Source organism: Olea europaea, chromosome 1, assembly GCF_002742605.1.
Source record: "Olea europaea var. sylvestris chromosome 1, O_europaea_v1, whole genome shotgun sequence".
Lineage (NCBI taxonomy): Eukaryota > Viridiplantae > Streptophyta > Magnoliopsida > Lamiales > Oleaceae > Olea > Olea europaea.
In genome coordinates, this window is record NC_036237.1 from 34,516,037 (window position 1) to 34,536,894 (window position 20,858).

The 20,858-nt window shown below is 37.0% G+C and overlaps 2 protein-coding genes and 1 long non-coding RNA gene across 3 annotated transcripts; 2 read left to right on the plus strand and 1 right to left on the minus strand.

The window, feature by feature from the left end:
• The first annotated feature begins 244 nt into the window (after positions 1-244).
• On the plus strand, positions 245-2,804 carry LOC111402451 (60S ribosomal protein L14-2). Its single transcript, XM_023030758.1, has 5 exons — positions 245-353; positions 460-561; positions 1,532-1,661; positions 1,742-1,854; positions 2,510-2,804. The coding sequence occupies exons 1-5, from the start codon at positions 351-353 to the stop codon at positions 2,564-2,566; spliced, it is 405 nt and encodes a 134-aa protein (XP_022886526.1). The 5' UTR covers positions 245-350; the 3' UTR covers positions 2,567-2,804.
• A 1,659-nt stretch (positions 2,805-4,463) lies between these two features.
• On the plus strand, positions 4,464-10,029 carry LOC111402455 (vacuolar protein sorting-associated protein 2 homolog 3). Its single transcript, XM_023030771.1, has 11 exons — positions 4,464-4,658; positions 4,838-4,882; positions 5,936-5,970; positions 6,055-6,105; positions 6,187-6,291; positions 6,386-6,457; positions 7,614-7,685; positions 7,776-7,856; positions 8,524-8,559; positions 8,656-8,711; positions 9,604-10,029. The coding sequence occupies exons 1-11, from the start codon at positions 4,625-4,627 to the stop codon at positions 9,653-9,655; spliced, it is 639 nt and encodes a 212-aa protein (XP_022886539.1). The 5' UTR covers positions 4,464-4,624; the 3' UTR covers positions 9,656-10,029.
• Positions 10,030-10,880: 851 nt separating this feature from the next.
• On the minus strand, positions 10,881-11,570 carry LOC111399128. The gene is made up of 3 exons (XR_002703590.1): positions 11,501-11,570; positions 11,361-11,424; positions 10,881-11,125 (listed from the first exon to the last, which is right to left on the minus strand). It is a non-coding gene; the product is annotated as an uncharacterized LOC111399128 (long non-coding RNA).
• Between the last annotated feature and the right edge of the window lie 9,288 nt (positions 11,571-20,858).

The window sequence follows — 20,858 nt, forward strand, 5'->3', positions numbered from 1 at the left end:
TATTTTATTCAATGAATTTGATTATTGTAAAATAGAGCAATTTTATGATATTACATTCTCAAGTAATATATATATTTTTAAAGTTGATAAATTCAACAATATATTATTCCTTCTAGAAAAATAAAATATAAATAAATAATAAATTGACTCTGCAAAAAATAGAAAATAAAAAGGTTCACAATAAGAATATTTTTGGTGCCATTTGCGTCAATCGTAAAGGCCCACAAGAATAACGTTTATTTTATAAAAGCCCAGTCATAATCAAAACCCTATTCCTCGAAACCCTAAATCGTATTCCCCTCTCTTACGCACCCTCCTCCTCTGGTGCGCTCTCTCATAGATCGCCGAAAATGGTGAGCTTCACAAAACTCATTCTATCTTATATATGTGTATTTTTATGTATATTTCGATTATTTTATGTTGAGAATAGGTTTTAATTCCCTCATGAATGATTTATAGCCGTTCAAGAGGTTCGTAGAGATCGGAAGGGTGGCTCTTGTTAACTACGGCAAGGACTATGGGAAGCTTGTCGTTATCGTTGACGTCATCGATCAGAATCGGGTTTGTCGACATCTATTTTGGCCTTCTTCTATTCACTTTATATTTGCTTAAAATCAACTTTGTGTGTGTGTGTGTGTGTGTGTGTGTGTGTAGTTCTATAATAATTTGTCAAGGAATAGCACTTTATGATTTCTCTTTTTCTGTACCATTTTATTTCTTTCTGTATCGAATCTTTAATTGATATTGATTAAAATTTACTCTTGCGTCATTCCAATTACTACCCAGGTTTTGGTGGATAGATTTTTTTTATTTGTGAATTTTTTAATCTCAAGCGTAATGAAGTTTATTGTGCTCATAAATCGTTTCTGTTTGGGCTTTTGATATTCCTTTTTATCTTCAAGGGAATATAATCACTTGTGTGGCCTGTTGAGTGATGACAGGCAACAAGTGTAATGGGGTATGATTGATCTCAAACAATTTCAATTAAGTTATTTATGTCACACTACCGTGTCTAGTGGCACAATTTTCCTTAATATACTTCAATAGTTTGTTAACAATCCACTCCGAGGCTCCATTTAACGTATATCACAAGTGAGGCTCTTGTGATTGACTGACGGGTCCATCATTAGAGCATATTTGTCAGAGCTAAAAGTTACTTAATTTGTCAAAGGGTGCTCGGGTGTGCTTATAAGCATCTTAAGCACTCCCAAACATGCTCTCGATTTCAAAGTTTCTTTTTCACTAATAAAACTTACTTTTCCAAAATGTTACTTGTAATCATAGCTAAACACATTCCAGGTAGCTTCCTTTCTGTCTTTTCAGTTGCAATACTGTTATGCTGAGATTTAGACTTTATTTAAACTTCGTAATGTGATTCTGGAATTAAACTTAATGCAAAACTTTTATTTCAATTGTCCATTTGATTTACAAGTAGTTAGAATGTTATATTAGGTAGTTTAGTTCACGTTACAGAAATTAAGTGAAGATTCGGACTTTGAATCTGTTCATCAAACTATTTGTGAATTGGCAGGCTCTTGTTGATGCCCCAGACATGGTGCGGAGCCAAATGAATTTTAAGAGGCTGCAACTTACCGACATCAAGATTGACATCAAAAGGGTTCCAAAGAAGAAGACTCTTATTGCTGCAATGGAGGCTGCTGGTTAGCATTGAAATTTTAGAAAACCTTGCACCACATTATTATTTGACATCTTGAAATTGAAAACTTATGACTTGTGGCAGATGTGAAAAACAAGTGGGAAAACAGTTCATGGGGAAGGAAGCTGATTGTGCAGAAGAGAAGGGCCTCACTGAACGATTTTGATAGGTTCAAGCTAATGTTGGCTAAAATCAAGGTATGTTATGGCTCATGGCAGATTATTTATTTTCATGCATGCTTTCATGTGTAGGAGGATTTTACCTTTGTATGCTCTCTATAAACAATAAAGGGTTTGTTTGAGATAGATTTCTTGAGAATAGATTTTGTGAAAAGTGATTTATTATTGTTGTTGTTATTATTATTGGAGAATGTGGGGTTTAAAATGTCCACTTGCAAAATTGTTTTATTGGGAGAATGTATGGTTGAAAATAAGTTTTGAAGAATCTGTACCTAGAATGGGCAAAATGGATGCTTAGCCTCCGTTTGGCCCCCATTCTCCTCCTCAATCTTTTTATCTATCTTATTTTCAACCACACAATCTTCTATAAAATAATATTATATGTAAATCAAAAAAATTTTGTTCTTTTTCAACCACACATTTTTCAAAAAAACATTATTCCAACCATTAAATTTTGGAAAGAATGGGTCCAAACGGGGGCTTATTTTGAAAGGGGTCCTTGTCTTGTCATAGGAATAAGATATCTCGTGTTCGAAAAAAAAAAAGATGATTGAAAGTAGCTTTGGTTACCTTCGAGCTTAGCCAAACATGCACTAACTCTAAATACAATACCTGATTTATTATCACATCATTTAATATTAAGATCTAACTACTATTATTTCGATATTTGCAGAAAGCTGGTGTTGTTAGGCAGGAGCTTGCAAAGCTTAAAAAGGAGATCACAGCCTGAGAAATTTTAATCTTTTGATGTTAAGGTTTTCACTTGGTATTTAAAAAGTTGTTTTGGTTTATTATGCAAGATTTCTTCTACTTATTGATGACTTTATGGGCACATGAAAAACAGTGTTATCTTTAATTGTGGGATCAATTCGAAAATCTTGGTGATTTTTGTCGAAGGACAACATGAGCTCAAATTTTGGTATATATACTGCGTTGTCTGAATGAGTATGCTCGTGAATTCCACGACATATATGGATGTGTATGATTTTCAGTTCTTTTCAAATATGAAATTATTTCCCATTAATAAAACGCTATGTACACTGTACATATAATTTTAGGGATCCAACTTTAAGGAAAGTGCCATCAACAGTTGATTGGTGTTTCGCTCTTCACATTCATAGAGAACCATTCAGTAACTCATTCAGTTTGCTGATCGAATTTTCATGTACAAGTAGACGTGCACATTGCTTGGCTCTCACCGTGAACACCAACTAATACAACCATGGAAGCAGCTACTTCTTTGGTATGCTCAAAAGTCACACCTTCCGTGGGTAAATTCCATTTGTGTAACTGTACATTCACGTGTATTCAAATTTTAATCAATTGGATAAATATATTTATTTTGATTTTAATTGTGTAATCCTGCCTAATTTCGTTGCTTTACTTAACGAAAATCGATAGTGTGGCAAGTTATAAATGGTTGTTATTTGAATTATTTCATTGAAATTGTATATATTTCTGGTAATAATTAACGTATACGTGTGGTGTTCGTAGTTTATTACCTCAATTGAAATTTAATCAAAGGGTCGTTCGATTGGAATCAAGTTAAAAAGTATTCCAATCAAAAAGTAGTTACCTGATTGTATCCCGTTGAACAAAATTAATATACAATTACTTAATTAACACGCTAAGGTAGGCATAATATCACTTGTATTTTGATCATATACGTCTTTAAATATGTAAAGAGAAATTAAGATTTGGCTTCCTAACAATTAGTGTGGTTTTTACTCATCAACCTTTAATAGTGAGATTCTAGATCCCCAATCTATTTAAATTCATGAATCTTGGTTCTCACGTGACAGAAACAATTTAAAATCGCACTTGAAAGGTCATTCTAAATTTGTAAAGTTGGGCCATCACATGAATTTTTCATGATCTTATCCTCCAACTTTAAATCAGATGAAAATCATGAATGATTTTAACATTCATATTGACGAGTTTCATCATGTGAGGAATCATATTCAAATAAGTAAATTTAGTTTTTAAAGGTTAAAAGAGTCAAATCCACTTATTGAGATGTTATGTTGCGAAGCTAGTGATGATAACGGCTTGGGTTGAACCAATCAATGTGTCCAAATTTTAGACTCAGTTCGACTAAGCCCAGACATTTTGGCCCAACCAAGGTTGGTTTGTTGTCCGAAGTGGGCTCGATTGGCTCATAGCCTGGCTCGCTAAGCTGTAACATGGGCCTATTCGTTGTTTTTGTGTATATGTATGAAAGTCATCAATTTCTTTTTTTTTTTTTTTTTGGCCAACAAATACTACAAATAACGTATTTGTACAACAAAGTACAAATACAATGAATCAAATATAATGAATAGAGTTACAACAAAAAAATAATTATTACGACAAATTTAGTGTAGAATTTGGCGAGCCTGCTCGTGGGTCCTCCAAACGTGTAGGCATGTCTCGGCTCGTTGAGCCTTTGGAAAATTGGAACTTGGAAGTCTGCCTGGCCAATTGTCACCCCTATGTAAAGCTCCAAATTTTCATATATAAATTCGGGGAGGTAAAAGTAATTTGACCAAACTTGAAGGGGGGAATTGAAATTCTTGAAACGTCACGCGGCCGAGGTGGAAATGTAATAATATTGAAATAAACCTGCGAAATTCCGGGGTACTGACCTTGGACGGTTAAATTTTCGACACGTACGCAGATAGATACGAACAATCTCAACTTCAACGCGTATGGAAATATTCAATATTCATATGTACATACTGATTTCCTTTCCGTTGATCCGAAGAACATTGAATCCTGGGTTTTACAGCTCCATAATTCTACTAAAAAAATGAATATATTCTCCAAAAAACCTACTGCCAAAGGTTTGTTCCGTATTTATTCATACCGCGAAAATTGCTTCTTCTTTTTTTTTTCCAATTTATTAGTTTAATTTAATTACTTGATTGAATTCTCTATTTAGATTCTTATACAGCATAAAATTTTTCAATTTCGTTTTAATCAATTTGATCGTGGATGTTAAGATTAAGCTCTTTGATTACAGAGGCGCTTCGGGAGAGTAAGAGGGAAATGGCAAATGCTACTAGAGGTATATTTGTTTTTAATTTTTTTTTAATTTCAGGGTTTTATTGTAAAAAATATATTTATTTGATTGATTTTTCAGTTCAATTAATTTTCTGTGTCTGAACTTTTTGTTAGAATTAAAGAAGGGAATTATGCCTGTTTATGATTTACCTAAATAAGAGCTATAGTTGTGATATACTCAAATAAGTTTGAAATAAACAAATACGAATCATCAAATATGTTAAAGAGTATAATGTAATTCTTGGTTTTAATGCCGTAAATAATACTCACTCGTCCCATAAACATAGGCTTGCTTCCATTTTCACACAAATTAAGAAAATGTAATGAATATAATAAATATTTCTTACATTTATTCTAATATATCCCTCATTAATTAATGATAAAAATATGAGGGATTCATATTTGTTGATAACAAGATACATTAAATAGTAGCATATTAGAAAACTAAGTCAACTATATTCTTAGTAAGGAAAATGATCTATAATTTGGGATAGGCGAAGAAAAGAAAGTTTATCTTTATAAGACGGAGGAAATATGTACTTTTGGTAGTGTTTGGAAGACCCTAGAACCAATTGTCTTATTGCTAGTTAGAAGACAGATAGATTAAAATTAACTTGACATGTGGTAGATGCTAAGGATCTCTAAGTAGTTCTATCAACGAAAAGAATAGACAGACAAAGAAGAATTCGTATATTGGACCCCAAATTTATTGGGAATAAAGGCTTTTTTATTATTGTTGTTGTATATTGGTGTTGTTGTTCAATTTTCAAGCAAACTCGAATTCCATTTTATATCAACCCAATTTAAGGTTGATTCTGGTTTGTATGTATTCTAGATAGATAGGATATGGATAGCCAAAACATGCATGTTTTGATCTGTTAAAAAATCACTAAATATCTTATTAAGCTGCAATCCTAAGGTACTTTAATTTTGAGAAAAGTTGAAATAATGACATGACTACTTTCCATGCTACGTTTCCATTTTTTGTCACAATTTGTTTTGGCTCAGTTAAGATTTCAAAGAACTAATATACGATGGTCCCCGATATTTGATGTAGGTGTAGAGCGGGAAATCCATGCATTGCAATTAGAGGTATTCCCAATCTTTTTCATACATTTCTAAATATGGTTTGTACAAATAAAAATAGGATCTAAAATGGGTTTGCTTGTGATACAGGAAAAGAAACTTGTTGCTGAGATAAAGAGAACTGGGAAAACTGGGAATGATGTATATTTTCTTGGATTCTCCTCAGCTCCAGAAGACTTGAGTTTATTGTGGCTAACCTTTCATTATTTTTGCATCTCTTAGGCAGCCACTAAAATTCTTGCACGCCAACTTGTCAGGCTTCGACAACAAATAGCCAACTTACAAGGTAGCCGAGCTCAGATGAGAGGCATAGCTACTCACACCCAGGTAAATTGTAAATTCTCTTACTGGATTTGATCTTTTGTAACTTCAGTTGCCTAAGTTCATTTTGGTATGTGGGAGTTAACTAGTTTTTTGGCAGGCAATATCTGCTCATTCGTCTGTTGCTGTTGGTATGAAAGGTGCTAACAAAGCAATGTCAGCCGTGAACAAGGTTCAAACATACTTCTAATTGTAATTTATTGTTTTCATACATTAGCTTCATGCAATATCTATCATAATAAATAAGAAAAATATTGCAATGATTAGTTGGATCACATTTAAAGTAGAAATGATTATTAATCTAGACCATTGGATCATTTAATTGATAAGCCAAGTGTCCATTAAAAATAGGGAGAAGTCGATTTTTCTTGGAAAAGAGGCCAGAGTCTCGTTGAGCAGATACTAACAAATCTATGAATATAGAAAAGTTAGTAGCCAAGGGTTCAATCTTTTCCTTCTTCATTTGTCTGTTCCGTTGAGTGATCCTGTAATGACTCGGCTTATGTGGGTTCTCTTTGGGAGAACCTAGCCCATCTTATCGCTCACTGATTCTTGTCGCATCCCAAGATTCGAACCGTGATTTTTCCCTTAAGAGAGATTTAAGTTAGTAATTCATGAGGAGTAAGGTGGGTTAGACTTTATCAGAGTACACAGTATATAAGTTAACGGCTTGAACACGTCATTATAGATCCAATCTTGGCTTTTCACACTTAGTTTTGGTGTAGCAGCAATATTTCAATTCATCCTATTTTTTCAAGAATTTCATAATTGGAAGCTAAACTTTTCCAGCAGTACGAATTGCTACGTCTTGCCTCTTTCTATATGATAATATGCACTTTGGTTGTTGCGTTCCTGCGGGTAACAGCAAGAGAGTGAAGAACAAATATCCTCCAAACAAAAAGAGTTATCGAGCCTGAGTGAAGAGAGTGAGTGAAAGGCGTGGCAAGAGAGCAAGTTTGGTAAATACTCTTATGTGAACATCCATTGACAGTTACTACCTACTCCTAACTAATATATTTACCTTTTTGGCAAGCACTCTAGGAGACCTATAGCAGTTTCTTCAGCCCTTTTCTATGTGTTGGTGTTCTATACTTCTATATGACCGACCTAAGACTTGACTTGATAGATATTATGGAGGTTCACTGAGCACCATGCCAAATCTCCCTACCATTTTCTTCTCTTCCACTTTGGAGGCGTGTTGTTTACCAGGTCTTGCTTGAAAAGATTGGTCGTTTGGTTTTTTGATGTAGCAGATCATGGTATTAAGTATATTTATACTTCTTGTCACTTTTTGTGTTTTTTATGCTTTTTAATTGGACTTGATGCAGCAAATGGAACCTGCAAAGCAGGCAAAGATGATTCAAGAATTTCAGAAGCAATCGGCACAAATGGATATGACTGTAAGTTCATAATTGGCATCATATTTTCAAAAGATATAATACTTTTGCTAGTGAAGTTAACAATTCTGGCTTTCATCTCTGTCCTCGTAGACGGAAATGATGTCAGACACCATAGATGATGCTTTGGATAATGATGAAGCTGAGGACGAATCGGAAGAGTTAACGAACCAGGTATTATTTTGGCTGGGAAACAATTTTTTCTGGCGAGATGCTGAAAATTAAAGTTTCATCAAGTTAAATCCTGTTAGTTAAGTAGATCACCAAGATTGGTTAATCCAATAACTTATTTAAATGGGAGTTCAGGTGCTAGTGGCTGTAATTTGATTTTCTGTCCTGGATCAAGTTCACCATGACTACTTTTCAGAAGCCATAATTTCAAAAAAGAAAAGAAAAAATATACATTTTTAAAAAAAATTAAGATTGTTTATTTTGTTATCTCAAGATTGTAAGATAATTACTAGCAAAGATTGTGAGATCACTAAAATCTAGAAGTCATAATGTTACTTTGCTCTGACTTTTATACAATTACTAGTTGATTGTCATGTTAAACATAGAAGAATCATTAGGATCCAAAGATACGTGACCCGTAGAGTTTTGTCTCGGTATGGGTTCTTCCTGTATCAAATTTTTATCGCAGATCACTGTATTGTAGTGTGACTGGAAACTGATTACATTTTTTTTTTTTTTTTCCCAGAATGTAGAGAATTTATACCTTTCCCCCAAAAAAAAAAAATAAAAAAAAAATGTAGAGAATTTGTGAATGCAGATATTTTATTGTCATGAGATGTATTTTTCCATGCAATACATTCACTCGTTTATGCCTAACTGATGTTTACAGGTGCTGGACGAAATTGGTGTAGATATTGCCTCACAGGTTTTTTTTTTTTTTTTGTGGAACTTTTACTTTGACGCAGTGATAAGTTTCCATGTATTATATTTAAGTCGATATTCCATTTCTGATTCTTGGCAGTTGTCAGCCGCTCCCAGAGGAAAAATTGCTGGGAAGATGACCGAGGATGTTGGAAGGTACAACTTTTCAGACACAAATGCGCATTTCATTATGATACTGTAGTGTTTTTCTTATTACAAGAATAAATTTCAGTACAGTTCTGCAGACTAAATATAAAATCAGCCCCGCTTCTTACATCAAGATTAGTTAGAGGCATTTACATTAAGGAAGTACTGGTGTCTTAAGCGAGAATAAACCAATAACTAAAAATGGGTTTTGTTAATGATCTTAGTATCCTTGCTTAGCTGTGTCTAGAGATGTGAATAGGCATCGGCTATCCTGGCAGGGCTTGTGTTGGGCAGACCCATGCAGGTCAATGGTACCTAAATCTGGGCCCGAACGGTCCAGTTCAGTATTGGGCGGCTTGGTACATTTTGGCACCCACTTTCTCCCATTACCTATTTATTCTGTCTCCGTCTCTCTCTCTCTCTCTCTCCCACACACACACGTGTTACAGATTTTTGAAAGCCGAAGAGTTAATGGTTGATTGGTCACAGAACTATAACGTTATTCCTTCAACATTACCAGTTACTGACAAGGTTATCATGAGATATCTCTAGTTCTAAGTTTGGTTTATTAAAGCGTCAAAAACATAAGAGCAGCTATGATGGGTTTGTTTCTGAAACTGATTAAAGCAAAAATTGTTTCTGCCAAATTTTTGGGTATACACCTTTCTGTTATCTACCATCTGATTTTCCTTTGTTCACATTCTCTGCAATAGAAATGTAACCTTTTTTCTTCGAGTTTCCATTGATCATATTCATAGCATTGATGTTAAGTTGCACGGTTTTCATTGTCGCATGGGAGCCATGTTTTCTTATATATTGTCAGGATTAACATTTTCTACAGTGTCGTCTAGTTTTGTTCATCGTGTGAGTCACTTTCTCTTACATATTTTGCTACTTGTAGTTCGGGGACTGACGAATTGGAGAAGAGATTGGCTGCCCTCAGAAATCCTTGAGCCACGTGCGTTGTGAATTGTCAATGTTGTCCTTTCCGATTCGACGATCATTGCTTCTCCACGGTTTGAATTTCTTGAAGATATACTATCTTTGTGCATAATTCGCCCCATTAAAATTTTGCAGTTTGTCATCAACCTTGTATTGTACCTTCCCTTTCAAATTTTTGTTCTCAAGTGTTTGGAAGATCGTATTGTGATCGACATGTGAAACTATCAGGTTATTAATTTGCTCATATAGGGTTCTCTGTTCCTAGGAAAATTGAAACATATAGCTCTAAATGTCCCATTTAGCTAGTTTTACCACACTTCTGTAAACTTTTAATTGTAATACCTTGTTTACATCATATGAACTCTAAATTTTCTGCCTTGTACAAGATGCTACGAAGTAAGAAGGGTCGGAAAATGTGCTAGAATTATATTTTTTTTAGGGAAAATTGCAGTTGAGATACCAAACCTTTTGTTTATTAGTAGTTTTGACCCAAACCTTTCATTTGTGCCAACTATGATACCAAACCTTTCAAAAATTCGCAGTTGAAGTCTAAATGTATGGAAACTGTTAATTTAACAGTTAGTTGACCAAAAATTTAACATTGACAATAATTTTGACTAATTTTAGAATGATAAAATAGTAACTCTACATTTTTCAACAAAAACATAATTACAATATATTAATAATTAAATCAAGAAAATAAAATCACTATTCATCTTCTTCTCCAACCACCCCCCCCTACACCCACCCACACAAACACCAAAACCCACCAAAATCAGCACCCATAATAGCTAAGTCCTTGTTTGAGCCACATTTTTATAAAAATTCATTTTCAACCACATATTATTCAATAAAATAATATTACACACAAATTCAAATTTTTATTTTTATTTTTAGCCTCACATTCTCCATTAAATCACTATTATGAAATGCTTTTTTTTTGGGCTAAAAATGAGCATAAAGAAAGGGGATTCAAACAAGGGCTAAGTGATGAGAAAACAAAATACAAATAGAGAAATTCCTAATTTCTTATGGGAAGAAGGTAAAACAAATGCCACATTCTTTGATAAAGGTACATTGATAAGAACTACCTGAGGATAGATGAATAATTGTAGAAATTATAGGCATGTATTGATGGTAAGATGAATTATAGAAATAAAGGAAATACAATCAGCCTTTTGAGAAAGCTGCACTTTTCATAATATGGTTTTCAGTCACTAATTTGCATGCATATTCTCCTCCAACTCGTCCCTATTTATAAGCTACATGTAACTGATTTTCCCTTCGCATTCTACCCCTCCAACCGAGTTTGTTGCAGCCGCAATCTTCACCAATCTTCTTGATCTTCTTAGAATATATTTATTTAATGGGGGCCTATCATACATCTTGTGATGTCCTATGTTTGTGAATTGTACTTGAAGTATGTCTTCTGGAAAAAGCCTCAACGGCACCTGAGAATCTATCTCGAATATCTTGCCCCACTGAGAACAGGGAAATCAAAAGAGTCAAGTAATCGTCCTGGAATTTCCATGTGAAACTGAATATGCTAATTCAATTTAGGGAAACATTGAAATCAACTCAGAAATTTGACGTCTGCAAAAGCAGACAAAAAATGTATTACAACAGGGTGAAAGTCCACATGAGCTATAGTCACGCATTATCGATTCACAAGTCAAATTGTAAAACTCTTTTTTAAGTACCAGGTCATGTTTTTACCTGATGTTCTCCCTGGTCTTTCACCAGAAGGTCCAGCACTTAACCCTGCACTCCCACTGGGATTCTGGAAGCGAAGCCATGAATTAGTAAATCATTAAATCAAAGAAGATGAAGCTAACAGATAATTATAAAGCACTTACTCGTGCCCTAGAACTGGCACCAATCTGAGGATACTTCAGCATAGTCCAGTTGAAAACATAGTCAAATTGATAACCTGTGCCAGTATTTGAGTCAAGATGCAGAATATGGGAGATATGCACAATGAAGACAAGATACTTGAGGTACTCGGGCAACCAAGAACGCAAAATATTGATAAAAGTAAATCTTTGAAAAACCGAAGATTTGAGGATAAAAATTACAGGCATATCCAATAATTAATAATTTTGATAATGGTTATAAATTATAACAGCTACAAATTATATATTGTTTCCTTTATTTCCATAAACAACTTTCCTCGCATTCGTTATTACGCAAGTACATAATGCATGAACAAGGGTTATTTTTTTCTATATCCTTCTTTGACCAATGTTCTTGAATTAAGATTTATAATGCACACTATGAAGCAAGTGCCAACGATAAACTCGTCTACGCAGTGAAATTGCAAACTTTCAATGTCGCCAAGACAAAACACCTAAGTGAGACAAAACACCTAAGTCACGTAATTTTACTGTTTCCTTTCTTTTATATTTTCTTTTTTTGTCTTCATGTTCGTTCTTTTTCCTTACCTTTATAAAGACAAGAAGGCATTGTTGCAAGTGGACACTGAGGAGAAAAAATGACAAAAAATGAGCATATATTGACGATGCTCTCAAAAATCCTATTGGCAGTATTCATAAGAAACACTTTAGCCTTTTTTTGGGTGCTGACAGTAGAATACAATTTGTTAGGTGATTACTAGTTTGATGGTTTACTATTTACTACTTAAGACATATTTTTATGTATGTTTGCAAGTTAGACTTCTATTTTTGTTAGATTGTTATATTTGCAACAGTCTATGGTTTGAGCCGTGCTAGGTTACCGAGTAGGGAACCCCTACCCAATACACACAAACATGGCGGCAGGTTGGGAATTACTGGGTTAATTTTTTAATAAGGCGTGTCCTGTATGCGGCCCACCTCATGTGAGGAACCCGTGAAAGCCCTGTGAGATTTGACCCTGTACATATAGATAAATTCTTTTGGTTTTATTACAAGAACGTTCCTTGTCTCGAAAAGCTAACATGGGTTGTTACAAATTGGAACGGCCACTGGTTCCTCAAAAGAGCAAAAGACAGAAAGGAGAATAGATAACTTCTGCAAAATATTACAGGGGACCTATTGGCAGGAGGTTCGGAGGATGAGCTTGACATTTGGAGGACAATGCCATAATCCCGTAGCTCATGCCAACCCCAATCAAGGTGGATTAGAAGAGTAGTTTTCAAGATTCAAGAGCTCATGAAATCAATTCAAAGAGTCCAAATTGAAGTTTCACATTTCCATGGAAGAATGCACTGAAGCCTTCATCTATTGAGAAGCAAGCTTAGGGAATTATTTCAAATAAAAGCCAATGCAAGAACGGAAAATACTTTGCAAAGATGAAGTTACAAGGAGTTCACTACAGTGGTTGAAAGGGATATGAGAGTAATGGACTAGATAACCAAACCAAACATTCACGCTTGGGAATTGATCAACGCAAAATTCAGATAGCTTGAAATTGATGGTATTGATTTCGTAGACCCTACTTGTGGTAAATATGGTCTCATCCAACGTCATACTTAAACTCAAAATGGAACTAATTTTTATAGCCTGTAAGGTGTACGAAAAGAAGGTTGGAGTAAATGAAGCATTTTATGTACCAATGTGGTAGAGATAACGTGTGGTGTGTTCATTTACAATAGTATCCCCTAACCAATTTATTCACTTTCCAAAAATGCACTTACATAAAGCAAAACAATTACCACCATGTTCATGTTCATAAATTGAAGGTAAAGGTAAACAAGATTATCAATTGCTCATTTTCCACTGTAGACAGATGAGAGTATTAGAGATTTTTAATCTATTGAATTTCAATGTTACCATCATTACTGTATAACAAAATCACATGGTTTAGATCCTCAATTCAAAACAGCTACTTCTAAGTTAGATCCTCAATTGCAGCATTTCAAGCATAATTCGAAAACATGAACTTGAAAAGCAGACTAAATTGCCTGAATAAGCTATGCATACATGAAACCAAATGTATACTAATAAGCCCCCCATACGGGTCACCTATCAACGACGTCACAAGAAGAGCATGAAAGGAAGTTAGAAGGAATATTGGTTGTTAGATTTGTTGAGTCATGTGGTTAAGAGTCTATAAATAGTAGAGGCCAAGGTTGAAATAACCATTCAGAGAATAGAATTCTGGGTCCATTGGAGAGGAGGCAACTCTCGAAACTTGCCTTGTTACTCTCTCATTTCCCTGTAGTCATCGAGTCTGTAGTTCAATTCCATAAATTCCCTTTAATTCCAGCTCCTATGTGATTCATTTTAACAAATAATCGAACTATAATACATCTGGGCTGTTTAATTTCAGCAGGTTCTACCAAATTGGTATTAGAGCACTTGAGATTTTGGGAAACGAATGCCGGTTACAAGGATGGACCACCGAATTGAAGCATTAGAGAGTGTGGTAGTACAAATTCAACCCTTGGGTAATGCCGTGGTAGGATTGAAAGGAGATTTGGAGCACTTAAACGCACGGTTGGGAATGGAGCTGAGCAAATTGAATGATAAGATCGAAGCAAGTCTAGCAGTGGGTCGAAAGGAATTAAATGAGGGTCTTCAGATATTAGCGAAGATGATTAAGGGGATACCACAAGAATCTACCGGCGTGACCGACGCAGGTAGCGAAATGAAGTCTACTGCCTCTATCACCGAACTCACTGGATCGAAGCCCGGAGCCACTGAGAATATAGTCATTTGTGCTGCGGAAGGTAACTTTCGGAAATTGGAGCTACCACTATTTAATGGGGTCTATTCGGACTCATGGATATTTCGAGCTGAGAGGTATTTTAGCATGAACAAGTTGTCGGACGCCGAGAAGGTGTTGGCGGCTGGGGTGTGTATGGAAGGGAGTGCCCTATCTCGGTTTCAATGGGAAGATGGAAGACAGCCTATACGCAACGGGGGGGAGCTGAAACGGAGGTTATTAGAAAGGTTTCGTGATACCCAGTATGGGACCCTGCACCAGCGGTTCCTTGTGATCAGATAGACAGGAACGGTTGCAAAGTATAGGGAAAAATTCGAAGTGATGTCTGCTCCCCTGATGTATGTAAGTGAGGACACGCTAGAAGGAGTCTTCATTAATGGGCTGGAAGAAGAAATGCAGGCAGAGGTGTTAATGGCGAGACCGATAGGACTTTCACAAATCATGGACATGGCACAAAGAGTGGAGGACAGGAACAATAGGATCAACAAGGCGAAGGAGCGGGAACGCCCTCGAATCCTGGGTGCAACTGCTCCGATTCCAACTAGAGCTGAAACTCGGACAATTCCTTGGGCTTGAGTAAGGGAACCACTTTACAGGACAGAGGTGAAGGAATGGGTTTGGCAAGCCCTAATACAGGGTTCAAAAGGCTAACCCAGGCGGAGATTCAAGCAAAAAAGGACAAGGGCTTATGTTTTTGATGCGACTAAAAGTTTCATGTTGGACATAAGTGCCGCAACAGGGAACTACAAGTGCTGTTGGTGGATGAAGAAGAGCAAAACGGGGCAGGAGGAGAGTGTTCCGAAGAGGTGATTGATTGTAACGATCTGGAGAGTGTAGAGCTATCAATGAATTTCGTGGTTGGGATAACCTCTCCTAAGACTATGAAGGTGAGAGGAACGGTGGAAGGGCATGATGTGGTAGTGCTAATTGATTATGGTGCTATGAACAGCTTCATGTCATGGGAATTAATTAGGAAACTCAATCTGTCAATAACGGAGACCAGTGGATATAGGGTATAAGTGGGAACGGGTATGGCAGTCAAAGGAAAAGGAAAATGTAGGGGGGTGGCATTATACATGCAGTCCATATTAGTGGTGGAGGATTATTTACCAATAGACCTGGGGAGCTCGGACATAATACTTGGAATGCAATGGCTTAGCACCTTGGGCACGGTTCAGGTTAACTGGAAGTCACTAGAGATGAGAATCCCTTTGGGAAATAGCACTGTCATTCTGAAGGGGGAAGAAGGGTTGAGTAAATCATTGGTCTCACTAAAATCAATGATCAAAACGTTACAAAAAGAGAGAGGAGGGATCATAATAGAGTTGTGCTCAGTGCAAGTGGATGAGCAGCCAGTTGAATTGAACATTCCACTACCGGTGAAGGAGTTGATAGTGAAGTATAAGGCGGTATTTGAATCACCAGTAGGGTTACCTCCTCTGAGAGGTCATGAGCATGCAATTACTCTGAAGGAAGGCAGTGAACCCATTAGTGTAAGACCCTACTGATACCCCCATGCACAAAAGGCTGAGATTGAGAAACTAGTCACTAAAATGCTGAAGGCAGGAATAATTCAAGCAAGTAATAGTCCTTTTTCTAGTCTGGTACTATTAGTGAAGAAAAAGGATGGGGGATGGAGATTTTGTGTGGATTATAGGGCCTTGAATCGAGCTACCATACCTGATCGCTTCCCAATTTCGATTATTGATGAGTTGTTAGATGAACTACATGGCGCCACCATCTTTTCCAAACTGGATCTAAAGTCAGGGTATCACCAAATACATCTTAAGGCTGGAGATGAATACAAGTCTGCTTTTCGAACTCACGAGGGGTATTACGAATTTTTAGTAATGTCGTTTGGGCTTACTAATGCCCCAACAACATTCCAATCCTTGATGAATAAAGTGTTCACGGGGTTGCTAAGGAGATGTGTATTAGTTTTCTTCGACGACATCCTAGTCTACAGTTGAACTTTGGAAGAACATTGTGAATATTTAAGGACGGTATTTGATGTCTTACAGGAGCAGCAATTGTATGCAAATCGTAAGAAATGCGAGTTTGGTTGCACGACCTTGGAATACTTGGGGCACTTAATCAGCTCGCAAGGGATGTCAGCTGACCCAAGGAAAATCTAGGTCATGCAGTCATGCCTGTTACCCAAGGACCTAAAGGAATTAATAGGGTTCTTGGGGTTAACAGGATATTACCGAAGATTTGTGGAAGGATATGGAAAGATAGCTGAACCACTCACCAAACAACTGAAGAAAGATAGCTTCCACTCGGATCAAGAAACTAATACAGCCTTTCAGAAGTTGAAGAATGCCATGACAGAAGTTCCAGTTTTGGCACTACCAAAATTCTTCCTTCCTTTTGTAGTGGAAACTGATGCTTCAGGAGTAGGCTTAGGGGTTGTATTATCACAACAACAAAGGCCTATAGCCTTTTTTAGCCAGGCCTTGTCATCTCGAGCTTGGCTTAAATCCATTTATGAAACTCATGGTTATAGTGCTAGCAATCCAAATATGGAGACATTACCTATTGGGGAGGCACTTCATGGTGCGAACTGATCAGAAGAGTCTGAAATTTCTGTTGGAGCAGAGGTTGGTTTGTGTTGAGCATCAGAAATGGGTCACGAAGTTGTTGGGCTATGACTTTGAGATACAATACCGGCCGGGTCTTGAGAACAAGGCAGCAGACGTCCTGTCTCGACTTTCGGGATCAGCAGAACTTTCAGTTATGATTGTACCGAAGGTGCTGGACTTGGAGGACTTATAGGCTCAGATACGGATTGATGAAAGGTTGGGTGGGATTTGCAAGGCACTACTTAAGGATCCCTTGTCTATTGAAGGTTGGCCTTTAGCTGATGGGTGCCTCCTGTACAAGCAAAGGTTGGTCTTACCTCGAGGATCAGAGTTAATACCCAAGTTACTTCATGAATTCCACAGTAGCGCCCTAGGCGGCCACTTAGGGGTACTGAAAACTTATAAAAGATTATCCAAGGAGCTATTTTGGACAGGGATGAAAAAGGATATTCAGAAATTCGTAGAGGCCTGTTCGATTTGCCAGCAAAACAAATATTTAGCCCTATCACCAGCTGGGCTTTTACAACCCCTGCCTATACCAGAGGCAATATGGGAGGACATAACTATGGATTTTATAGAAGGACCGTTGAAGTCTCGAGGTTGGGATACCGTGTTGGTTGTGGTGGATAGGCTGAGTAAATATGCTCATTTTTTGACACTAAAGCATCCTTTTAATGCTAAGACGGTAGCCGAACTATTTATCTAAGGAATGGTTAGACTTCATGGATTCTCGCGCTCCATAGTGATAGACAGAGATAAGGTTTTTCTCAGCTCATTGTGGTCTGAACTTTTCCGGCTCCAGGGTACTAAACTGAAGCGAAGCACGGCCTATCACCCTCAAACTAATGGGCAAACGGAGGTGGTAAACCTTGTTTGGAGACCTACCTAAGATGCTTTGTTAACAGCCATCCCCGTTCATGGTCTGATTGGATTCCTTGGGCAGAGTTGTGGTATAACTCCTCGTTTCACACATCCACTAAAACTACTCTGTTCAAAGCCGTTTATGGGGGGGATCCTCCACCAATCATACGTTATGGAACACAACATACACCCTTGGCTGATCTTGACCAACAATTGCAACAACGTGATGAGATGATTGATGTCTTGAAGTCCCACCTAGAAAGGGCTCAGTCCAGAATGAAGAAGATGGCAGATTGTGGGAGGAGAGAAGTTCAGTTTCAAGAAGGCGATTTGGTCTACCTGAAACTACAACCATACAGGCAGAAGTCCTTAGCTAAACGTGTTAATGAAAAATTATCTTCCAGATTCTTTGGTCCTTATACTGTCATCCAGAAAGTAGGGGCAGTGCCTTACAAACTCCAACTACCAACAAAATCTAATATACATCCTGTGTTCCATGCGTCACAGTTGAGGAAGGCGGTGGGCTCTACTACTTCAATCCAGCCTCTTCCCGCACTTCTCAGCCCAGAATTAGAATGGAAAGCACAACCAGCAAGGGTGTTGGGAATTAGGCCAGCAAGTGAGCCAAGTAATGAAATGCCAGAAGTATTGATTCAGTGGCAGGACCTTCCCCCTTTTGAGGCATCATGGGAAACCTTTGAGCTCATCAACTCTCAGTTTCCGGAATTCCACCTTGGGGACAAGGTGCTTGCCTTGGCGGGGGGTATTGATAAGCCCCCCATACGGGTCACCTATCAACGACGTCACAAGAAGAGCATGGAAGGAAGTTAGAAGGAATATTTGTTGTTAGATTTGTTGAGTCATGTGGTTAAGAGTCTATAAATAGTAGAGACCAAGGCTAAAATAACCATTCAGAGAGTAGAATTCTGGGTCCATTGGAGAGGAGGCATTTCAAGCGTAATTCGAAAACTTGAACTTGAAAAGCAGACTAAATTGCCTGAATAAGCTATGCAGACATGAAACCAAATGTATACCTCTATTGTGGTTGACATCTTTTCACTAATCTTGTCATATTTCTGCTTCTTTGTGCTGGCTTTCAACCCCTGCCAGGGAAGGCTGAGACAAAAAGGGAAAAAATGAAACAAGAAGAAGCATCCATTAGAAAGAATTTTAAACCATAAAGAGCTAGTAATTGTGAGGCCCCAATTCTTGACAATAAGGGACACGAAAGGTGTGTTGGCGCAATCTAAGGATCAACAAACTAAGTCTTATTCGAATTAGAAGTAGGCTACATGAATTCTTCACCGGCGTTCCACTTGATCCAGTGCTACATCTACAAGAAGATTCATCGAATTCGGATTCTTTGCAATGACATCAATTCATGTCAACTTAGGTATACCTCTATCTCTACACTTTGATTTACTAGGACTATATCACTCTTATGAACTGCTACGTCAAAATCTGGAACAGAAATTGTTTCACAGTTGAATATTCTAAATGACCCTGATTCCTGCCTGAATGGTGATCATGATACCCAATTATTTCCATTTTCTTCCCCAAACAAACAAACCTATCAACTTGCCCAGTTCAAATACTAAGCTGGTATCTCCAGATAGACAACATAAAGAGTTCGAAAATAATGATTTTCTAGAAAAATAAAAAGATGAACATAATCCTGTAGAAAAATAATTGAGCAAAAGTCAACCATGCGAGAATGCTGCAAGAACTTTAAGAAATATCGGGAACGAACCTGTAGGGTATATGCTTATGAGTCTGGAGATCCCTATATTTTTTGGTAAGACCAAAGTCAATGGCGTAAACCTGCAATAATACTAAGCATTCACTAAAACGGCTACTCAACCCCATGCATGAAGAAATCATCCACGATCAATTAGTTAACAATCTAATGTTCGACGTCCCAAGTACATGAAAGATGAGTTTTACCTTTGAGTAATTGAAGAAAGAATACAGAAAGCAATAATTTAAAAACTAAAGAATAGTAGCAACGAAATAAATTTAGAAGATGATAATATCGCTCATTCAGAGACAAGTGACTGCAAAATGAAAGAGTGCATTCATCTCAACCCTAGCTAAGAATTGTACGTTGCCATTAGATTTTGAATGTTTTCTACCATGCAATGCTTATCATTCTCTCTACTCGATAACCACCTATAGCATGCTGATATAATCCAAGCGCGTGGGAGCAAGCTAACAAAGTCAACAAATTTAGCCTTCTTCCCTATATATTTAAGATCAGCTACTTGAATCCTTTAAATAAACTGGATTCTTAGTAGTTACTGTTTGACCATGCGGGAGATATGTTTAGGATTCAAATGTGCCAAAAAAACAAAAATAGAAGTGAGATTTGAAAATGTTTAGTAATTCTATATGTACAGCATCCAAATTAGTAGCAGAACAAAGCTGGTCCAACTTCTCATATAGAGCTGCTTTCTTTTGCTCTCTTCTATTCATCTTTCCTTCCTCTTCTTTGCTCTCTCCGTCTCACTTATACATACTCACAGAAACACACAAACAATGGACCATATAACAGGATTTGAAGGCTTTTTTAAAGGAAGACGGAGCTCTCAATCAATCTATGATTTATTTGTTTGTTACCTGCATCAGTAGTACCAGAATGGTCAAAGGATATTGTGATCTGCAGCCATGTAACAAGTGGGATCGAGTTCTGAAGTTCAATATTTCTAGTTTAGTCCACATTATTTGGAATTCTCTACCTTGCTACTTCATATGAAACAACAGACAGCACTTAGGATTCAAACTCTATCGTTAAGTATTATGGATAACAGAATGATTAGCACGAATCTGTTAGCATTGCCGATCCATTTGAAGTATCCCATCTATATTAAAATTAACTGCGTAACAAAACAAGCAGCAGTGAAACCAACGATAGATAAAGCCTTAAAATAAAAGACAAGCAAACCTCCGCAGACCATATAAGAGGGCGGTGAGAGCATGCAAAGGGTTTGGTTAAAATAGCTAGATTCCACCAACTATACAAGTGGAACCTGACCATACATGATTACGTGTCCTCTGATTATATATTCTAAATTGTCCACACCAACAATCTATCCTTTCCCGCCAAAGG

Bases quoted from the DNA above. Each gene is read 5' to 3' on its own strand.
- LOC111402455 (XM_023030771.1), top strand. From the start codon at position 4,625: ATGAATATATTCTCCAAAAAACCTACTGCCAAAG. The intron at 6,292-6,385 runs GTAAATTGTAAA...GTTTTTTGGCAG, and splicing joins GCATAGCTACTCACACCCAG to GCAATATCTGCTCATTCGTC. The intron at 6,458-7,613 runs GTTCAAACATAC...GACTTGATGCAG, and splicing joins CAATGTCAGCCGTGAACAAG to CAAATGGAACCTGCAAAGCA.
- LOC111402451 (XM_023030758.1), top strand. The intron at 562-1,531 runs GTTTGTCGACAT...GTGAATTGGCAG, and splicing joins ACGTCATCGATCAGAATCGG to GCTCTTGTTGATGCCCCAGA. The intron at 1,662-1,741 runs GTTAGCATTGAA...GACTTGTGGCAG, and splicing joins TGCTGCAATGGAGGCTGCTG to ATGTGAAAAACAAGTGGGAA.